Source organism: Halichoeres trimaculatus, unplaced genomic scaffold (genome assembly GCF_033239565.1).
Source record: "Halichoeres trimaculatus isolate MK-OKI-2021-1 unplaced genomic scaffold, fHalTri1.1 fHalTri1_scaffold_3, whole genome shotgun sequence".
Lineage (NCBI taxonomy): Eukaryota > Metazoa > Chordata > Actinopteri > Labriformes > Labridae > Halichoeres > Halichoeres trimaculatus.
The window spans coordinates 4,973,190-4,992,565 of record NW_027437181.1 but is presented as its reverse complement, the minus strand read 5'-3'; the positions used below and the strand labels follow the sequence as shown (position 1 = coordinate 4,992,565).

Here is a 19,376-nt window from a genome sequence, read left to right as displayed (position 1 = left end):
CTTCAGAACTGCCTTAATTCTTGGTGGTATAGATTCAACAAGGTACTGGAAACATCCCTCAGAGTTTGGTCCATATCTACATGATAGCATCACACAGTTGCTGCAGATTTGTCGGCTGAACATCCATGATGAGAATCTCCCGTTCCACCACATCCCAAAGGTGCTCTCTTGGATTGAGCTCTGGGGACTGTGGAGGACATTTGAGTACAGGGAACTCATTGTCATGTTGAAGAAAGCAGTCTGAGATGATTCCAGCTTTATGACATGGAGCGTTATCCTGCTGGAAGTAGCCATCAGAAGATGGGTACACTGTGCTCATAAAGGGATGGACATGATCAGCAACAATACTCAGGTAGGCTGTGGACTTTAAACCATGCTCAGTTGGTACTAAGGGGCCCAAAGTGAGCCAAGAAAATATCCCCCACACCTTTACACTAGCAGCAGCAGCCTGAACCGTTGATACAAGGCAGAATGGATCCATGCTTTCATGTTGTTGAGGCCAAATTCTGACCCTACCATCTGAATGTGGAGCAGAAATCCAGACTCATCAGACCAGGCAACGTTTTTCCAATCTTCTATTGTCCAGTTTTGGTGTTGCTGTGTGAATTGTAGCCTCAGTTTCCTGTTCTTAGCTGACAGGAGGGTCACCCGGTGTGGTCTTCTGCTGCTGTAGCCCATCTGCCTCAAGGTTAGATGTGTTGCGTGTTCAGAGATGCTCTTCTGCAGACCTCGGTTGTTACCAGTGGTTATTTGAGTTACTGTTGCCTTTCTATCAGCTTTCTATGAGCATTGGATTTATATTTGAAACTAACAGGGCTTCGCACATCTGTTTTTCAGTACACGTGCGTTGGAGGGTTGGAGGATTGGGTATCCCGGAAACAACTCTGAGGGTAACACAATATATATATATATATTTTTGCAAGTTGGGAGGTTTGCAGGTCTTTACCTTGGACTTCAGAGATCAAGACTTTTTTTTCTTATTTGACTGAGCTCTTGTAAATTTCCTCTGGAAAACAAATTATGGTGCAGTTCATCGAATATATGCCTCTACAAAGATCTTTAATAGCTTGCATACATTGTGGACTGCAACAGACGCTCAGGCCTTGTCTCAAGTGACTGACCACCAGAATCCTTCTTTGTTTGGCTCAATCAATGCATGTTTTCTCTCAGCGTCTTGTTGAGACTTGCAAACATGGTAACATGGAAACAGGTGTCAGTGGGGTATGTGTCTCTGCACGGCACGCTTTGACAATGTTTGCCAAGAAATAGTTGCAGCAGCTCCACCTGAATCAAAACAAACACAGTTGTGTCATAAATATGCATAAACTGGAGTTGATAATAAGGAAAATAAAGCTTAGGATTTCTCCTCTAAAACTCTGAGCAACAGGTCCTCGATTCAAGGTGTTACAAGTGCACCTGTCAGATAACATGCCAACTCATCCTGGTGTAAAACCTGAAGGGAGAATCTCCTCATCTTCCTCTGTCACTTCACACAGGCCTGTGAGCCTCCACGCCATCTGTCTCTGCTGCTGACAAACGCTTTTAAGCACTCTGTGCACACGGAGGGAAGGCAGACTCCACTGCAGGTTGGGGAACTGGATGATAGAGCTGCTTCTTTCAAGACCAGAGCTTTCACTCCAGAAGAAGGAGCTCCTTGAAGCCTCGATGGAAGAGGGGATGAAGAGGGAGGAAGGAGGAGCAGGGGGCTTGGTTTCAGCAGCGATAGCGTCAAAGCACAAGGAGGAGAAATAGTACACACCACAGGAGGGTCTGGTTGCTAATCAATATGTGGCACAGAAAAAAACAAAAGCAGCCATTGATTGCGTGGTGGGCAGGTGGCAGAGGTGGGAGTATCAAGAGCATGTGCGACACTCAAAAGTGTCCCCCCACCCCGCTGTGAGTGCATGCAGGAGTCTGAGAGAATGAGCAGTGATTAAAAATCGACTGCGTTTTAATGGGCTGGGGAATAAGCGTTTCAGAAAAAAACGCTGAGCTTTTCGCCGCTCCTTCGTAAACCAGCAGCACGTCTCCTGCTAAGCTTTCTTCCCACACGCGGTCGACTGCAAATACACGGGCCAATTATACCAGTTCAAGTCAAGTCAAGTAAAGCCAAGTGTATGCACAGCCTGAAATCACAATTTGCTACAGGAGTCGCTGTAATCTGTCCAGGGAACAACACTTTGTCATTCAGACTTCTGTTCTGAACTGTGAGGAACATTCTGGTGCTTTTCAGCTGAGCACAGATTGTTCGTTTCAAACCAAAATACAGAGCAGATGACAAGACTAAAGAAACATGTGGGCTGTGGGGGAAACCTAAAGGCAGCTGGTATCAGCACCAACACATTTTAGAAGCTTTTACAAATTCAGTTAGTCACCATTAAAGCTCAGAATCAAAAATGTAAAATGTGGAAAGAGCAACGTTTTATTTTGAGAACATCTTTTCATATCAATCTTTTCATATTCGATATGAAAAATCATTTCTCCCCGCCGTCTTTATTCCTCTAAATTAAATCAGAGCTGAGGGTTTCAGGCCTGTCTTTTTGTTTACAGACAACAAGAAGGAGATATTCATTAGATTAGCTTTTTCATTTCACAGAATAACTCCTGGTATCAGATTGAAAACAGAGCGCATGATGCTAAAAGAAGATGAGGATTTAATCTGTCTTGTTTTGTCCTTTAAATGAGTTATTGTGTGGTTGGAAAGAATTACAGTCACTCTTTTTTTGTCCGTATGCATTCATGTGATATCTCTGCATTTTACCCAGAGCTGCTTCACTCTACTTTGAACAATCCAAGTCATTTTATCATCACAGCAGCTGTCAATCTCAATATTAGAGCAATGTTTCATTTGTTAATCCTGAGCTCCTGGAGCACAGAGCGGTTTGATGCAAACTCAAAATAGTCACAAAACACATCAAAAATGCACAATGCCACTGCCGTGCCAGATTATTCACATCAATCACTCAAAATCAACTGAGAGAAGCACTTAAAACCAGCTCAGTTCCTCTCTTTAACGCTGAATGACATGCTCTCAATCTGCCCGTTTCAGGACCACGGAGAGCGCCACAGCTGCTCATTTGCCCTGTTCAGCTCCTACAATGGGAATTTATCAATTTCACAGCACATTTACCCACTTCTTCATCACAGAATGTAAATTATTGATCTATCAAAATATTTAGACACTGAATATGCATTAAACTACTCACATTCAGAGTCTCAACCTAAGTGGGTGGCATGTATCACTCATCTTCCTGCTGCTTTGCTGTATTTTCACCGACCACTATAAAAGATTTTCATGAAGTAAAAAGTAAAAAATGAATTTACAAAAAACTAAAAATTATGGGTAAAAATTTTGGGATGGAAAGTTGTAATTATGAGATAAAAGTCTTAATTTTGAATTTCCTGAGACGAAATAACAAGACACTAATTTAACATATGAGATGCAAAGTTAAACCAGTTATATATATATATATATATATATATATATATATATATATATATATATATATATAAGGGGATAAAAAGTTGAAATAAAGAGAAAAAAAAAGTCAAAATGATAAAATAAAATGTGACAAACTCACAAGATACTAGGCCATAAATATGAGATTAAAAGCCAAAATTTAATGAAATTATGAAATAAAAATATCAGATAGAAAGATGAAATTTTAGATTCTGTGCCCTCATTTGCTTCTGTGGCAGTGATGTCTGCTTTGATGATTTTAAGCTAAAATTAAAATTACATTAAACTAAATAAGACAAAATAAAATTAAATAACATAAATGTAAACTGATACATAAATAAATAAAATAAAACAAGAGAAATCAATAAAATTAAAAAATGAATTTCTAAATAAATAATATAAAAATATAAATATAAATCGATAAATAAATAAATAAATATAACTTAAATAAATACATTAAATTAAAATAAATGACTCAATAAATAAATAATGAAATAAAATAAAATAAAATAAAATAATAAAGTTAAATAAAATAAGATAAAACAAAATAAAACAAAATAAAATAAAAATAACAATAAATAGTCTAATGAATAAAATGAGTGCAATTTTTACTTAGGCTACCATGTAATCTACCAAAGAGAACTAAACCAGACTTGATTAATTCCATCCAGTACTTTGCTGATCTTTCCACAGTTGGTTGTATAAATACATGAGGTTGAGATTATTTTATTTAAAACACATCTCACAGGAGTACAGGACAAGTTTAACGGAGGAAACTTGCAACAGTTTGTCCACAGGGGGCACCAAAGTCAACAAAGCCAAAAAGAAATGCACATATTTTAAAGTTGCTGTTAAAAAGTAATAGATGCAACAGATGCAGCAGCTCTGATAAACTGACAACATTCCAAAATTGTTAGATTTTTTCCCCATTAGTAAAAAACTGAATGAGAATTTGTGAAGAGTCTGAATTCTTCTGTCCATCCAAAGGGTTTTAAACACCATGCTGGAACAACCAGGATGTTTTATGATAATGAAGTGTGTATCATGTAAGTGTGTGTTTCATCAGTCCAGGCTTACCTTGAACAGGCCGTGTTTGTGGCTGTGCTGGCCGAGCCACACTCCGCTGCCTGGGGTGAGCTCCATCTGAGGAGGGTCGATGACCCGCTCGTAAATCCTGCCAACAACAAACCAGAGAGCGGTGTTTGGTTAGTATAACAACACACACATTCACACACACACAGATGCACACATGCACAGTTTTCTATTTTAGCTCTGGTCTGGCAGAAACACAGATCCAATACAGCTAAGTATTGGAGTAAATCCATGCAGCCATGTGCGTGTCCTCTCCTCTCCTCTCCTCTCCTCAGGAAGGACTGCTCCCCTCAAGCATGACAGCCCGTCTCGCCCCATGGCTCCCTAACACGGTATTGATATCTGGACGTTGGATGTTGGCTGGATTAACTGTCCGTCGCCTGACGCAGACACAAACAGACTTTGGCATTATCAAGGCAAACATCCTCAGCCCCGTTCAGTATCATTTGTCCTGCACTGAGGTGGGCTGGGCCGGGCAGGCAGGCCTTCACTGGCCTCTGTAAGGATGTCAGGGAACAAATCATCAGTTTTCTTAGTCCTCCTTGTTGGCAGATCGCCTCCTTCTCTACTTCTACATTTAGATCTGATTGCTGGTAGGAATGACTTTAGCGTAACAGGCTCCTAAAAAGTATAATTCACATTTCTAACAAATCACCAAATAATAAGAGAAACCAACTTGTTTGGTGACCTCACCCTTCAGACCGCAGCTTGGTGGTGAGAAATGACATATATCATGCAATTAACACTGGAAAGAAGCAGCGCAGTGCTGATTAGAAAATGAATGTGCTTCCAGGCATATTTGCATGGTTTGACAACGCAGACTTTAGCCTCCAGCAGTTAATTATGGAGGACGTATATAAGTCAGCATGTGGAATTAATGGCACCGCTCTATCACCACGGTGCAGGATTGACTGAGTTATTGCAACAGTTAATGACCAACAGATGAAGAAGACCATTTTCAATAACAACCCACAAAGGTTATACTCATTCCATGTCACCGCTGTTAGCTACAAAAGTTGTGATTAAGTTTCAGGCTTTACTTTGACGAAAGAAAAATCTTCCAAGTGTTTCAGGAAGTCAAACGGAAACTTTCAAACATAAAGTATACATGGATCATTTCTTTTCATGCCACTTACAGTAGATCTCAGGTGTTACAATTAATCTCCCAGTGGGGACAATGAGGCCATAAAGCCTGGGCTGCATTCAAATTGCAGAACTGTACATAAAAGGTTTTCAAAAAAAGAAAAGTCTCCTGCTGCTTTACGTTTGCGTTAAAAGCACTTATAGAAAATTTATTTTGATTATAAAGCAGAACTTCATTTCATTCCTCATTTAGGTCACCAATGATGGAAATCATGCATCATTAAGTCTTTCTGACGTATTTCAAAAGAGTTGGACAGTTATATCTGCAGGGGGGAACAGAATAACAGCTTTACATGTTTAGATCAGCTGATCCAGAACAAGAGGGGGAGGAAGACACCATATCTGAAAAGTTGATTCTAACTGGTGGGAAAAAAAACTTTGCTTAACAGTAAGAGTTTAAAAACTCAAAATCTTATAATAATAATTTAATATTCCTTTTTTTATATGGATTTTTTTTCCAGCTAGACTTAATGTGAGCCACATTCACCTGACAAGTACAGAAAAATTCCTTACTTCAAGATACTGATTAGACCTGATTTGCTTGTAATTAGAGATAGACCGATATGGATTTTTTCGGGCCAATACCGATTATTTGTAGTCAAAGAGGCTGATAACCGATAATTGAAGCCAACATTAATTTCCAGTCAAAGTGCAAACATTGGTGTCAAAATTTTGAACAATACCAACTCCAACACTTAACTTCATTCAAAAACCTCTAAGCATGAGTTTATAAAACAGCTCCCAGACTTAGCACCATGTTTTATAAAGTTAAATGAAAACATACAAAAATGAATAGCTAAAGTTTTCTAAAGTAAATAAAGTTTTCAGAAATTTCAATGTAACTACAATAACTGTAATAACTCTACTGCTGATTGGCTGTTACCCAAGTTGTAGCTCTGCTTGTAACCAATCAGATGGTACTGTGGGTGGGACAGTGCTGGGGATTGAGTAGTGACTACAGACATCTGAGCTGCTGCATCTGAGCTGCAACAACAGTTTTAAGTTTGTTTCTCATCGACCGTCAGATTAAAAAAAGGCTGATGCCGATATGCTTCAAAATGCCAAATATCGGCCCCGATAATCGGCCCGGCCGATAATCGGCCTGTCCCTAATTGTAATTGGTAAAACAAAAAATCTGCCGTTTGTTCCGTGGCCCCGAGAATTTGGAAAACGCGCTGCAAAGACCGAAACACAACACATTAGAAAAACGCACAGCAAACACACTGTAACACAAAGGAAGTGTTTCCAGAGGACACTTTATTACAGAGGACAGCTCTATTACACATATGCCAATACAATGTTGAATAAATCAAAAACACATACTTTTTTACCTAATTTTCTAACACAAACCATAATTGAGCTGTGACTGAAAACCTGCGTCAACAACAAGAGTGTCATGTGGGACATGTGCATCTTTTTTAAGTGTCCTCTAGAAACACTTACGCTGTGTTGTGGTGCATTTGCAGCACGTTTTTCTAAATGCTGCATATTTGTTGTCAAATTGATAAAGATGTTTTCTTAATTTTCTAATGTTTTTTCTTAAGTCGCAGCAGTGTGAGCTCTCAGGGCCACCGTACATTTGGGATGAGAAAATTATACGTGCTTAGTTTCTTAAACTGAGACAATCGAATTTTTCTCAGTCTCTACAAACAATTTGGTTGTCACTTGTGTTTATTATTTAACCCTTTTTGGTCCCTTTTTGGTTCTCTTGAAGAAAAATGACATGCCCAAATTGAAAAGGTCTCTGCAAGGTCTGTTTGACTCATTCTGGTGTTATAAAACAGGAAACACTTGTGAAACTTGTTCATAGGTGTCAATTTCAGTGTTTGCGTCACTGGTTCCGAGAAATAACTCAAGTGTTACTCAGAAGAACAAAAAGTTTGGTTGAAGTATGACTTGTACTGAGTTTCTCCTGGTTAATCTGATGTGAAATATAACTATATTTATACTTGATAAGTGCTCCGTAGCATGCTTTTTGTTGCCAAGCAACCTCGAAGTCCCTTGATTGGGGGACCTTAAGGTTTAAAGAGGTAATATTTTGAAATCAGACATTTTTCTGAGCTTGACAGGTAAACGGTAGGTCTTAAAAGACACTTTGGCTTGAAAAGAAAAACATTAATACTTGCTTTGATTTCATTTTTGGAATAGTGCAGCCAACATTAAGTCTGAATGAGCCACTGCTGATTATTCTAACAGTCAACCATGTTGTAGCTGTTTAAGAGGAAAAATCAAAGATTGGTCGACCAAAGTTAGGCAGAGTCAGCATTTCCGACATGGCATCTGCTCACGAGAAGCTTCAAAACTCAGCTTTAGAAACACATGGGTGATGTCACAGATTGCATCTATAGAGGTCACCTAAGAGGGATTCATGATGTGGACGACCCAGTCCTGTCACTTCATCCATAGTTAGTAAAATAGGCCAGTGCTGCTCCACTTCCACAGCTCCTCCTCACCTTTATCTGTATCTGTGAGGACGTGAGGAGAGAGCTGCATCTCGACACGGGGAAAGAACCAGGCAGGTGTGAAGAGAATCAACCATCATTCATCCAAACAGCGAGGCCGAAGCAAAGAGAAAACCCTGAGATGTGCAAAGTGCTGCATTATGGCCGGCTCGGGCTGTGGAAGCGCCGTAATCCAGGGGACTTCATAAATCCACATCTTAGTGCATCACACATATTTTGTTGACAGTCTGCTTCAATAAGCTGCCAGGCCACCTCGTTTCCACCGATTTACCGACTGTATTGAATAAACTACATTTAATCTCTGGCGGTCAGGATGGGAGCTACACCGGCCGGCTGTTTCCTGCATTTTTCCTTAAGCCAGCGATAAGAGCAAATACATTAATAGGTCTCAGTGAACGCTAAAAAGAAGTGACAAACACGATCAAAAGCTGTGTCCGTCTAACTTTAGGATTACATGTCAGGAAATTCTTAAACCAACAGCTTTCATCTCCAAGAGTGAGTCCCAATATTTGGGTTTCTGGCAGCCGCCGTGGCTCCCTTTCAAAAGAACAATCTCAATCACAGCCTTCGTTATTTGCTCTGCCAATATCTGTCGGCCGCACTAAAAACTCCAGACCACTTCCAATTTTCCACTCATTGAATCGAGGCCCTTTCTGTCATGTTTGTGTCTTTCGGCTGCCAGAGAGACAGAAGTTAAAAAAAAAAGTGGAGAGTCAAAGTCCTTTATGTATCAGCCGCCTCACCACGGGTCACCATTCTCGGCGCTGTCTGTTTATCCCACCAGCTGAGATTTGTCATTACTGAAGGCGGCTGGCAGATTACTGAGATGGTTTAGTCAGGAAACCAAAAAAAGGGTCCTGCAGGCTGTTTAATGCAAAATCTTTGTGTAACTATGATTAAGATCTGCTGCATGATTAGTTCTGTAATGTTTATCTAAGACTGTTGCACTTTGAAGGAAGCTTTATCTCCTGAAAACACAGATTTCACAACTTTAGATTAACCACAGACCAACAAACAATTCGACTTTGATTGAGATCAGTTTATCATTTCATCTTTTTAGTTGGTCAGTCAGTAACTGACAGGTAAAAGAAGAGAGGTAAGTAGAGAATGAGGATTAGCCCAGGGCATCAGCTATTGGCAGGTGGGTAAGAAGCTAGCTAAGAAGGAACTTTAAGGGGGAATGATAGATAAGTACACCGTAAGCCTGGATTTTAAGTTTTGATGCATTACTAACAAGAATAAAGTGTACCTGACTTTTTATTTTTATTTTTATTTTTTAAATGCATACAACTGCTTATTTTGGGACTCCCATGAAAACGAGATGCTGCATCTCAACGGGCTAACCCAAATAAAATTGTGGTATTAGATTCCAGGCATCATTGTCGGTTGACTTAAGCTGAATTGTTAAGTTTTAGTCTCAGGCACACTTTTTTTTTATTACAGAGGTAAATATTAGGTGAGTTTTTAAAACCCTTCAGCGACTGTTTTTCAAAAAAAAAAAAAAAACTAGGAACAAATGTAGCAACTTATCTTGGAGTTTGAAGACTCTGATATGAAGCATGTATTTATCTTACTCTAATAAGTGAGCAGCGCACTGCAAAAAAAATGAAATCTTATCAAGTGTTTTTCTCTTTTTTTTTCAAAAGAAAATGTCTTTTTTGGCTTAATATGAGCCTCATTTACCTGGTTAGTCCAGAAAAATGTTTTGTTTCAAGTTTTTTGAAGAGAAAAGTGAGGTCTGAATTGCTTGTTACAAGTTAAGCAAATCTGCCAATGGAACAAGAGAAATGTTACTTATATTACATACATTATATTATTCTTGTTTCAAGCAAATTTTATGGCAATTTTTTTTTTCTTTGTTTCATTGGCAGATTTTAACATGACATTCATTCATTTTTGTCTTTGAGTAACTTGAAACAAGACATTTTTCTAAGTTGAATGTGGATTAAATGAAGTGTGATAGGACTTTTTTACAGAAAGTAAGACAAAAACACTTGATAACATTTCAGTTTTTTTGCAGTGCAGGTGTTGCCATGGGCCCCTCCCCAACTCCAAACCACCCACATGTATACAATCCCTTCTCGCTCACGCAGTCGACCCTCCCAGCCGCAGCCAGAGCAAGTGACAACATGCAAATGAATTGCGTCTCTTTTGGTCACTTTTGCAGATCCCAGGCTCAGATATGGAAAGAGGGTTTATACTCTGACATTCACATTACCACATTGACCTTATTCCTCTCTTCCACACCATCCATGACAATTACATTCAAATGGCCAATTATCTTAATTAAGCAATAAGGTCATTTAGTGACTTGTAGGACAGCCAATAGCTACTTTACTTAATGAGGCTTTTGTAACACAGCACAGTAGTGTGATGGTTGGACTGAAAGTTTTCCCCATGTAGGCAGCATCTCTCTTCAGGTACTTGGCTGCTCTAATTTGGCTATATGTGTTAGCCTTGTGATGGACTGCCAACCTTCTCAGTGCGACCCTGTCTAGAGACCACTGGAATAAGCCCCACCCCCTCAGGACCTCAAAAGGAAAAATCAGTTTAGATTTCTAAGTTTCTTGGAGCAACCAGTTTACTAGAATGTTCAAGTAGACTGAACTTTTCTGGGTTTATGGTGGTACTCAAATATATTCAAATATAGCTATAGACGTTTTCATCTATGAATTATGTACTTTTTATTTACTCTATTTATTTTCTATTTTTTTAATACTTATTATGTATTATGTAAATATGGATGTTTAACTGAGTAGTGGAGAGGAGGTGGGTTTTGAAACAAACTTTTGCTTCATCCTACTCCTTTATGGACATGTTAAGGTGCATACTGGTATTGTTGTTTTGATTATTCCCACTGGATTGTCTGTTTTTGTTTTGGGTCTTTTGTTTTTTGTTTTTTTTTGTTTTTTTCCCACTTTACTTCTCGCATAATACACATATAAATAAAGCATTCATAGAATAGAATAGAATAGAATAGAATAGAGTAGAATAGAATTACTTTATTGATTCAAAACTGGGAAATTGTTCAATTTTTTCTTCTATTCTATTCTATTCTATTCTATTCTATTCTATTCTATTCTATTCTATGCTATGCTATGCTATAGCTACTTAGGTATAAATTCATTCTTCCAAAGATTTTAAGTAGACACATTATCTAAACTTGTTTTCTAAACTAAAGATTTTCAGTTCATTTCACAAAAGTTCTCATATTTCATTATTTAACTTTTTTTAAAACAATCAGTTGACTAGATTTTTGGACTTAAATTATCCAAGGTTACGGTGCAGCTGAGTGGCAGGTAAGACAGCAGGGAGCAGAAACAACACTCCCATAACACAACAATAGCAACCATACCTCAGACTGGTCTAGTTACAAAGTCTTTGTCAGTAAAACCTGTCAGTGGGCTCATACTGTGTCATTAAATGGTCTATCTTTTCGTCTGATGTTAACAACACAACACTTTAATCCAACTGATTGTAAAACTTCTGCTTCTCAAATCAAAGTTATTTCATTTTGATATTGATAAGTGTCACCTCAACAATATTTCTGCTTCCCTTCTGTCTGTTACTTGTATCTCTCTATCTTATTTATTGATTTATTTACATTTTTATCACAAAATCATATTTTCAATCTCCCTCAGAAACCCAGCAGTCATTTGTCTTTTTTAATACTCTACAAATCATCCCCCTTTCCTGCGAGCCTTCATCTGAGTGATTTACCTCTCACCCAACAGCTCGTATTGCTCCCATCAATCTGCCATCAACCTGGTCTCGGAGAAATCCCTTCATACTCTACTGGTGAGCAACAGAGATAAGGGTGTGTGAATGAAATGTAATGCCTTTAAGACCCCACCTGCTAAGTCATGAAATGTTCATATCCAAGCATAACGTTCGCTGGCAATGTGTATTTGATTAGGATTAGTAACACTGTGGGAAAAGAGGATGATCGATCTCTCCTGTGATGAAGAACGACTGAGGCATGGGTTAAAACTGAAGAGAAAGTCAGAAGATCAAGGTTTGCTGTTTAATATATTGGAAAAAATGAAATGTGCAAAAGAATCCCTTCCCTCAAAAGCCCCATTAAATTAAAAGAAAAAAACATTTGAGGAGTGTACAAACAGTCCAAGACTCAGTGTTTCCTGGATTTTCTCTTTAAAAGCTTCTCTTCCCCTCGTTGTCGTTATATTTTAGTGGGATTTTGTTTTTGTCTTCTCTAAGATCTCAAGCTGTGTCAGAAACTGTTGTGGGCCAATTGAAACACTGCATGAGATAGCAGAGCGGAAACACAAACCTCCTGTGATTTTACTTTTGTCTCAGTGTCCACAGCAAACGGCGGCATCCTGTGTTCGTTCAACTGTGCCTAAACATCCACCATGAGACCACGAAGGGAGCGATGGTAGGAGACTTTGTAGTATGATTATAGTCTGAGTGATAGACCCCTTTTCTGTTTGCAAAGCTTTGCAGCAGGGTTAACCACCAAAAAACACTATTTTTACCCCAAAAACTCACTTTGAAGAACAGAAAACAACTCCCAACTCAGTGAGAACTAGTTAGACGAAAGAAAACATCAGCAAGAGGACGAATTTTCAGCAGAGAAATCTACATTTACAGACCATCCAATACAGGACATAAACCAGAAACCTTCAAAACTAAAAACAAGGACACAAACTGCTGAGCGTCATACCTGGGTCAAGTTAAAAGTTTCACAAAACTACATCCTGACAAAGAACTGCATCAAACATATATCAAAATATCAATGATTCTTTGTGTTTTAGGATTGATGGTTATCAAAGTTAATTGTTTGATAAATAACTGTGGTTTTACTGGGAACATGAAATATTTTTTTCTAATATGTGGTTACATTAAATATTTTACAGTGACAAACATCTCGGGTTGTATAGTGTGACCCAGAGACTGTTAATAAAATCCTTCATTTTTTGAATCATTTTACAAGCTGAGTTGGAAAAAAAGTTACCTTTTTTCACCAGCAGAGGGCAAAATGTCTTTAGTCTTTGTTTACAAGCAGAGTTAGAAAAACACGAGTTTTATTTATTTATTTATCTTTTTAATTATTGTTTTTTTAACCAGCAGAGGGCAAAATGTTTTTAGTCTTTGTGTACAAACTGAGTTGGAAAACGTTACCTTTTTTTTTTTCTTTTTAACCAGCAGAGGGCAAAATGTTTTCAGTTTTTGTTTACAAGCAAAGTTTAAAAAAACATTACCTTTTCTTTTTTTCTTTTTTTTTTGTAACCAGCAGAGGGCAAAACATTTTTTCTTTTCTTATCTAGTAACCTGATGTCAAATCCCATGAACAAATCCTAAAACTGACTCACATATTATGTACATTTGTTGGTAAAATATAGCTCCTGATATAGTCTGTAGGCATCATCATTAGCGTTATGGTGTTAAAAAAGCAAAACACAAAAGAAGAATCACAAACTAAATCAAAGAACTGCAATCTCAATCAAAACAGCACCCTAAAAATCATAAAGAAATGAACCAGGAGCAAAAAATATCACCCTAGTCCTGATCCTCTCAGGGTATTGCAGTATTATTTCTTAGAGCTTGAATTGACTGCTCCTGTTACCAAATGTGTGTGTATCTCAATGATGATATAGGATCTAAAAAGGTCTTTAGTAGAGGTGCACAATACTGTCGGCACATTTTCCATATTGGCTAATATTGACTTGAAAATAGACTTTCAGATATCAGCCAACACACTAAATCCCACTTATATAATAAACTAATAAAATAATAGACTTAAACTGCAGATTTTTTTTGCACTTTTTGTGATTTTGTTTGCACATTTTTCAGTTAAACTTAGGCAGCGGTCTATAAGGTACATGTAGCTAGCTAATTAAGGCACATTTACTATTAACCAAGTAAACCATTTTATTCAATTTGGTGGTTTTGTTTTCTGACTGTCAATTATGAAATTGGCCAAATTTGGCCTGGTTGTGGGTATTGTTATGATTTTTTTAAGAAGAGCATCATTCAGCTTTCAAGTAAAATTTATCCTTTGATTCTTTTTTTTTGTTTGTTTTTTGTTTGAAAGCCATTGTCGTAAATACATATACAATTTCTACTATACATATGTTACTTATTTTGCACAAGAAACAAAAATTAAATAACAAATTTGATAAGAGAATAAAGAAGAGAGTTTATAGTCTCAGCATTTATATGTGCAGAAAAAAATATCGGCATCGATATCAGCTAAATGAGTTGTTTAATATCTGCATATCGGACATCGGCAAAAACCCCAATATCTTGTTTCCCTAGTCCTTAGTCAGAGTTATAATCCACACTCATACATGTTATTTTCTGTGACATTTGGAGCTCAAAACACATTATTTGTATCTTGGTGTTTATTTTTATGCATGCAAATCTCATGAAACTACTTTATTTTTTCTATATTTGTAGTATAAATGTCTGATCCCTCACATTCTGCTGGAATTATTGTGTCACCTTTCACTTAAATAGACAAAAAGAAGTTTACTAGCTCAGCTGAGCTGTACTCTCATTTTACAGAATTATAAATGATCCAGATTCAACATGACAGTGAACTGCAGTCAGTAAAAAAATAAGGGAAATCATCCTTTACAAAAGTGTTTCTTTCTCAAGGTCAGGTGCTGAATGCAGTCATTAAAAAGTCAAACTGTTTCCGTGAGCTGAGTGACGCCTGGTTATTACGAGCCTTCACCTCAGACCCTCTCTGCCTCTGTGACTGTGTGTGGCAGTAATGAGTTATTTCCTTATGATTCGTATGTATTCTTCAACATGTGCATGTCACAGCTTTTTAATAGCACGCTAACACACGGCTCCACCAAGACGTGAGGGCATGACATGTTTTTGAACAGCATCCAAAAAACCCACACTCTGAGCTGAGCACGGATAAGGACATAAATAAAGAGGAGATATAATTTCAGCAGAATATGCAGGAATTACCTTGAGACCACATATCCTTTGTGCACTTCTAATATGATGATAATAATGCGGCCTATTCTCAGTTACAGCCCATTTACTCAGATTGGACATAAATTCTGGCTCATTTTCGTCTGAATTTCTATCCTGCTGCTCGGGGAAAACTACTGATCAGCACTTTTCTCCTTCTAATGCACTGCATATACGGTTTTTATGCCTACATAAGGTTAGAATAACACTAGCACACCTGAATCATTTGCATCACAGCAGCATATTCAAGCTAGGTGAAATCTGCAACAAGGGAGAGATAAGAAAAGGCTTCATCCAATTACATTTCAGAAAACCAACACCATCTACTGTCGTTCTGACGGGGGGGGGGGGGGGGGTTTAAAGGCCTGGCATCACAGGGGAGTGTGTGCAAACAGACATCCCCTGGAAACAGTCAGAAGTCTTGGAGTGACTGTTTGAATGATAAGTCAACTAAAATCAATGAAACAACGAAAATGAAACTTAAGTTTAACTGTTTCTTCAAATGCATAATCAGAGAGTAGCATTGCTCATTTGTTGGAGGCCTGGCCTGGAACTAAGGCTGGAAAACCAAAAGGCTCCATGCTATTTTAGTGCCTCCCATTTACCCATCTGTCTTCATCTGTTACTGTTAAATCAAGTCAAAGAAATGCAACCTTTCCTTTCTTTTCAAAAGACATCTTTATCAAAGCTTCCCCTGCACGATGATCCCAAACAGAAACAGATGCAGTAAAGATCTGTAACTGCTGGTTTTGAGTTTTTTATAAGTTATTGTTGTGTTGTTTCTGATTGATTTGTTCTGATAATGACACAAGAATACTGATGGCTCAAGTATGGGTACGTCAGCACAAGAAGTCCTGAGACTGAGGAGTTCCCACACTTCCCACTCCATCAATGAGCCTCTCCTTGTTCATGATTGGCTGTAAAACCTCAATCCTATTGACTCTTAGGACGCGGTCACACTGGCCAACCGTGCCGTGCCTAAGCACGCTTCAGCCGTAAAGCACGTTTGGAATGGCCAGTGTGACCGCAACTGTACCGTGCTCAAGCACGATTCCCTTCCGTGCTTCGGCACGCTTCGAAGAGGTGGGCTTCGGCACGGTTTACTTCATGCACGAGCACAAGCACGCGTACAGCGTGTGCGATCCATTACGTATAATCACAGCGAGCGCATCTCTCGACGATCATTTTAAACAAAGCAGGGGTGTTAGAGGGCTGTGTTGGGCGAAAATGACTTAATATAAGTCCTAACGTCTCTAAAGTTGTAGCAGTGCTCTCTGTGTCTCACTGTGCTGACTCTGATGAGATCGCGCTTCATGTAAACAAATGCTTCACGATGACATAGGCGGGCTGTGCGCGTGTCTGATACCCGCTAAAGTCTGGTTCATATAGGGGTAGTGTGACCGCCAGCCGTACTCTCCAGCTGGGGATCGGCGCTGCAGGGGGGCAATCGTGCTTAGGCACGGCACGTTTTGGATGGCCAGTGTGACCACGTCCTTAGTCTGGCTATGTCAGTTCATTGTTGTATTCAGGCTAAAAAGATTTAGTGTTGACAACATTTTATATTTAAAGTCACTGGGCGTTTTTAGATTGTTTCCATTGTTTTTCCAATCTACAGAATGATGAATTGATGCGTCAGAGCTCCTGGTAAAAAAAAAACAAAAAAAAACAGATTGTTGCATATTTGCTGTAACCTGCCGGAGCAGGGAAGCAGCTGGACCACAACAGAGAGGATCCAGTGTGTGTTGTCACAGACTCACAGCAAAAAGAAATCTTATCAAGTGTTTTTGTCTTATTTTAAGTAAAAATTGTCTTATTATACTCAATATAAGCCACATTCAACTTATCAGTTTAGAAAAAATGTCTTGTTTTACGTCATTTAAAGACTAAAATGAGGTCTGAATTGCTTGTAACAAGTTAATAAAAACTTGTCAATGGACCAAGAAAAAATTGCTTGAAACTAGAACAATGTCTCAATACAAATAACATTTATCTTGTCCCATTGTGAGTTTTCTTTTGCTCTTTATTCCATTTTTGTCTTTAAAAAACTTTAAATAAGACATTTGTCTGGAATGGTCAGGTGAATGTGGCTCATATTAAGTCTAAAAAGATGTTTTTCACTGAAAATAAGACAAAAACACTTGATAAGATTTCAGATTCTGCAGTGCTTAAACAGAAACCTATTTGATCCAGCGCACTTTCACCAAAAACTAAAACTAAAACTAGACCAATTATGATTCATAACTTCAGAAGACTTTATTCTTTTAATTGTAATTATTCCTGTCCAACATTTAAAAACTAAAACTATCAAAAATAAAAGTAAAACAAAGGAGAAAGCAAAGCAATCTGTTACCACCTGAATAGACTGACACAACAAAAATCATGATTGACTGAAACTGAACCTTATTTAACCTGAGTTAAAAGCAAAACAAAACACACAAAAATGGAAAGTGGAAAACATCTACGATCTCAGACCAAATCTATAGCAGGCATTTTACTGTCACAATCAAGTTTAGGTGTCAGCTCCATGTAGTAAGACACGGTTGCCCATAAAATGATGCTACTTCTTCATGTTTATTCCATTTATTTTCTACAAGCTGACGAAATATGGAAGTTTTGTGTATGTTTCATCCCCTTCAGCTTAGACTATGTCACATTTTGCTGATTATACTTTAATAATGCTTTATATTGTGGTAGATCTGCTCCTAAGTGCTGTGAGGATAACTGTGGTAAGGAAACTAAAACCCTAACTGCTGTACTTTCCAGCCGTCATCTTGTCCCGACTCCAGACGACGCTCTACTGTAACCCACATTCAGGGAGCTGTCACTGCAGCTCTGCGGCGTCTACTCTTAAAAGGGCATCTGTCAGTCTGTCTCTCGCCTCTTAAGAGCCGAGAAGGAATCGAAACTGCACCAGCTCCACTCAAACTGGAGCTCTGCCACCCACAGTGGTTGAAAGACACCGGCATTTTGCTCTGAGACGGCAGACCTGAGATTTGAGTCGATACTCCTATTCATTGCTGAATCCAGTCTAAGTCGTCTCCCAGTAAAAATAAAAAGACGGAGCAATCCCTAATGGGTTAGATATTTTTTCTGAATGTGTGTTCATTTTTAGCACAGCAGCAAAGCAAGATGCCTTAAAACTGGAGCACATTGAATGAGAAGGCAGATATATCATATTTAATGGATAAAATGACCTGAATTCCCTTCTCCCAGCATGTTGCAGGTGACAGGAGCAGTTACCTACACCGTGTAGATGAAGATAGAGTCTAATCTGGCTTTGTCACCAAATTCCCAAAGGAACCACACGCCTGTTTCCTCTCGTGCTGCTGATATATGTAATTACCTCACCTCAACAATGACCTTATCTGTTGGTAGAAGCCCGTGTTCCTTCCTGATAAGACCTGTCTACTGTAGCTGCAGATATATTCAAGAAAGAGGAAGAAAACAGGGGATGGAGAGGCGGGTGAGGCTGTGTGACTACCCTTGTGCCAGTGTGTGCGTGTCCCCTGGGTCTCCTTGTCGCAGGAAGCTCCTCCTGTCCTCCTCCTCTGCCTCTCTGCCATCTGGGGCGCCTGCCCACATGGCGGTGGGTGGCACCCCGCTGAGCTCGGTGCAGGAGGGCTACAGTAATGACACACTCCATCAAACCTTACACAAGGCAGCAGTGAACCCCAGACACAGGGGGGCCATCGCGGAGGACTAACAGCCTCGGATCTGCTCCTTAAAGCGAAAGTCAAATACTTGAACAGAAGGATGATGGAGGCTCGCAGAGAGATAATGACTGCAGAAGGCTGACAGTGTTTGTCTCACAAATCATGAGCCAGGTATGAATTCATCCCCTGACAGTATGACAGCAGGTGTAACACTGAGTTACTAATGCAGAGCATGAATATGAAATAACCGGCATCATGCTTCCCACACGCTTCATCACTCTCACATCCCCTGTTTGAGCCAGGGTGATTTTACTGAGGCAGCCACTGATAGCACCAAGAAATGTGTGTAATTTAACCCAGACTTAAACCCCTGTGCTGCTGGCTCTTTTTTTGATTCACATTGTGATCCACAGTGTGTTATTTACGGCTCCAAAATTAATCATGTTCAAAATGATGTGTACATCTGAATTTGAAAACCAAAGTATATTTAGTAACGTCTCACTAAACTACATTTGGACTGTGCAAAGTCTGCTTGTTCAAAGCTAAAGCTCTGTACATTCTAAAGAAAATCAACAACTCTTCCAGCTGGCGTCTTTAAATTAACGTTTTTATCAT

At 38.8% G+C, this 19,376-nt stretch overlaps 1 protein-coding gene across 1 annotated transcript in view; it reads right to left on the bottom strand.

Moving 5' to 3' along the window:
• LOC141787630 (protein kinase C-binding protein NELL1-like) overlaps positions 1-19,376 on the bottom strand; it is a 418,608-nt gene that overhangs the window by 292,008 nt on the left and 107,224 nt on the right. The window contains exon 5 of the mRNA XM_074666181.1: positions 4,538-4,634. Coding sequence (XP_074522282.1) covers positions 4,538-4,634 — 97 coding nt within the window. The remainder of the gene's footprint in view (positions 1-4,537; positions 4,635-19,376) is intronic.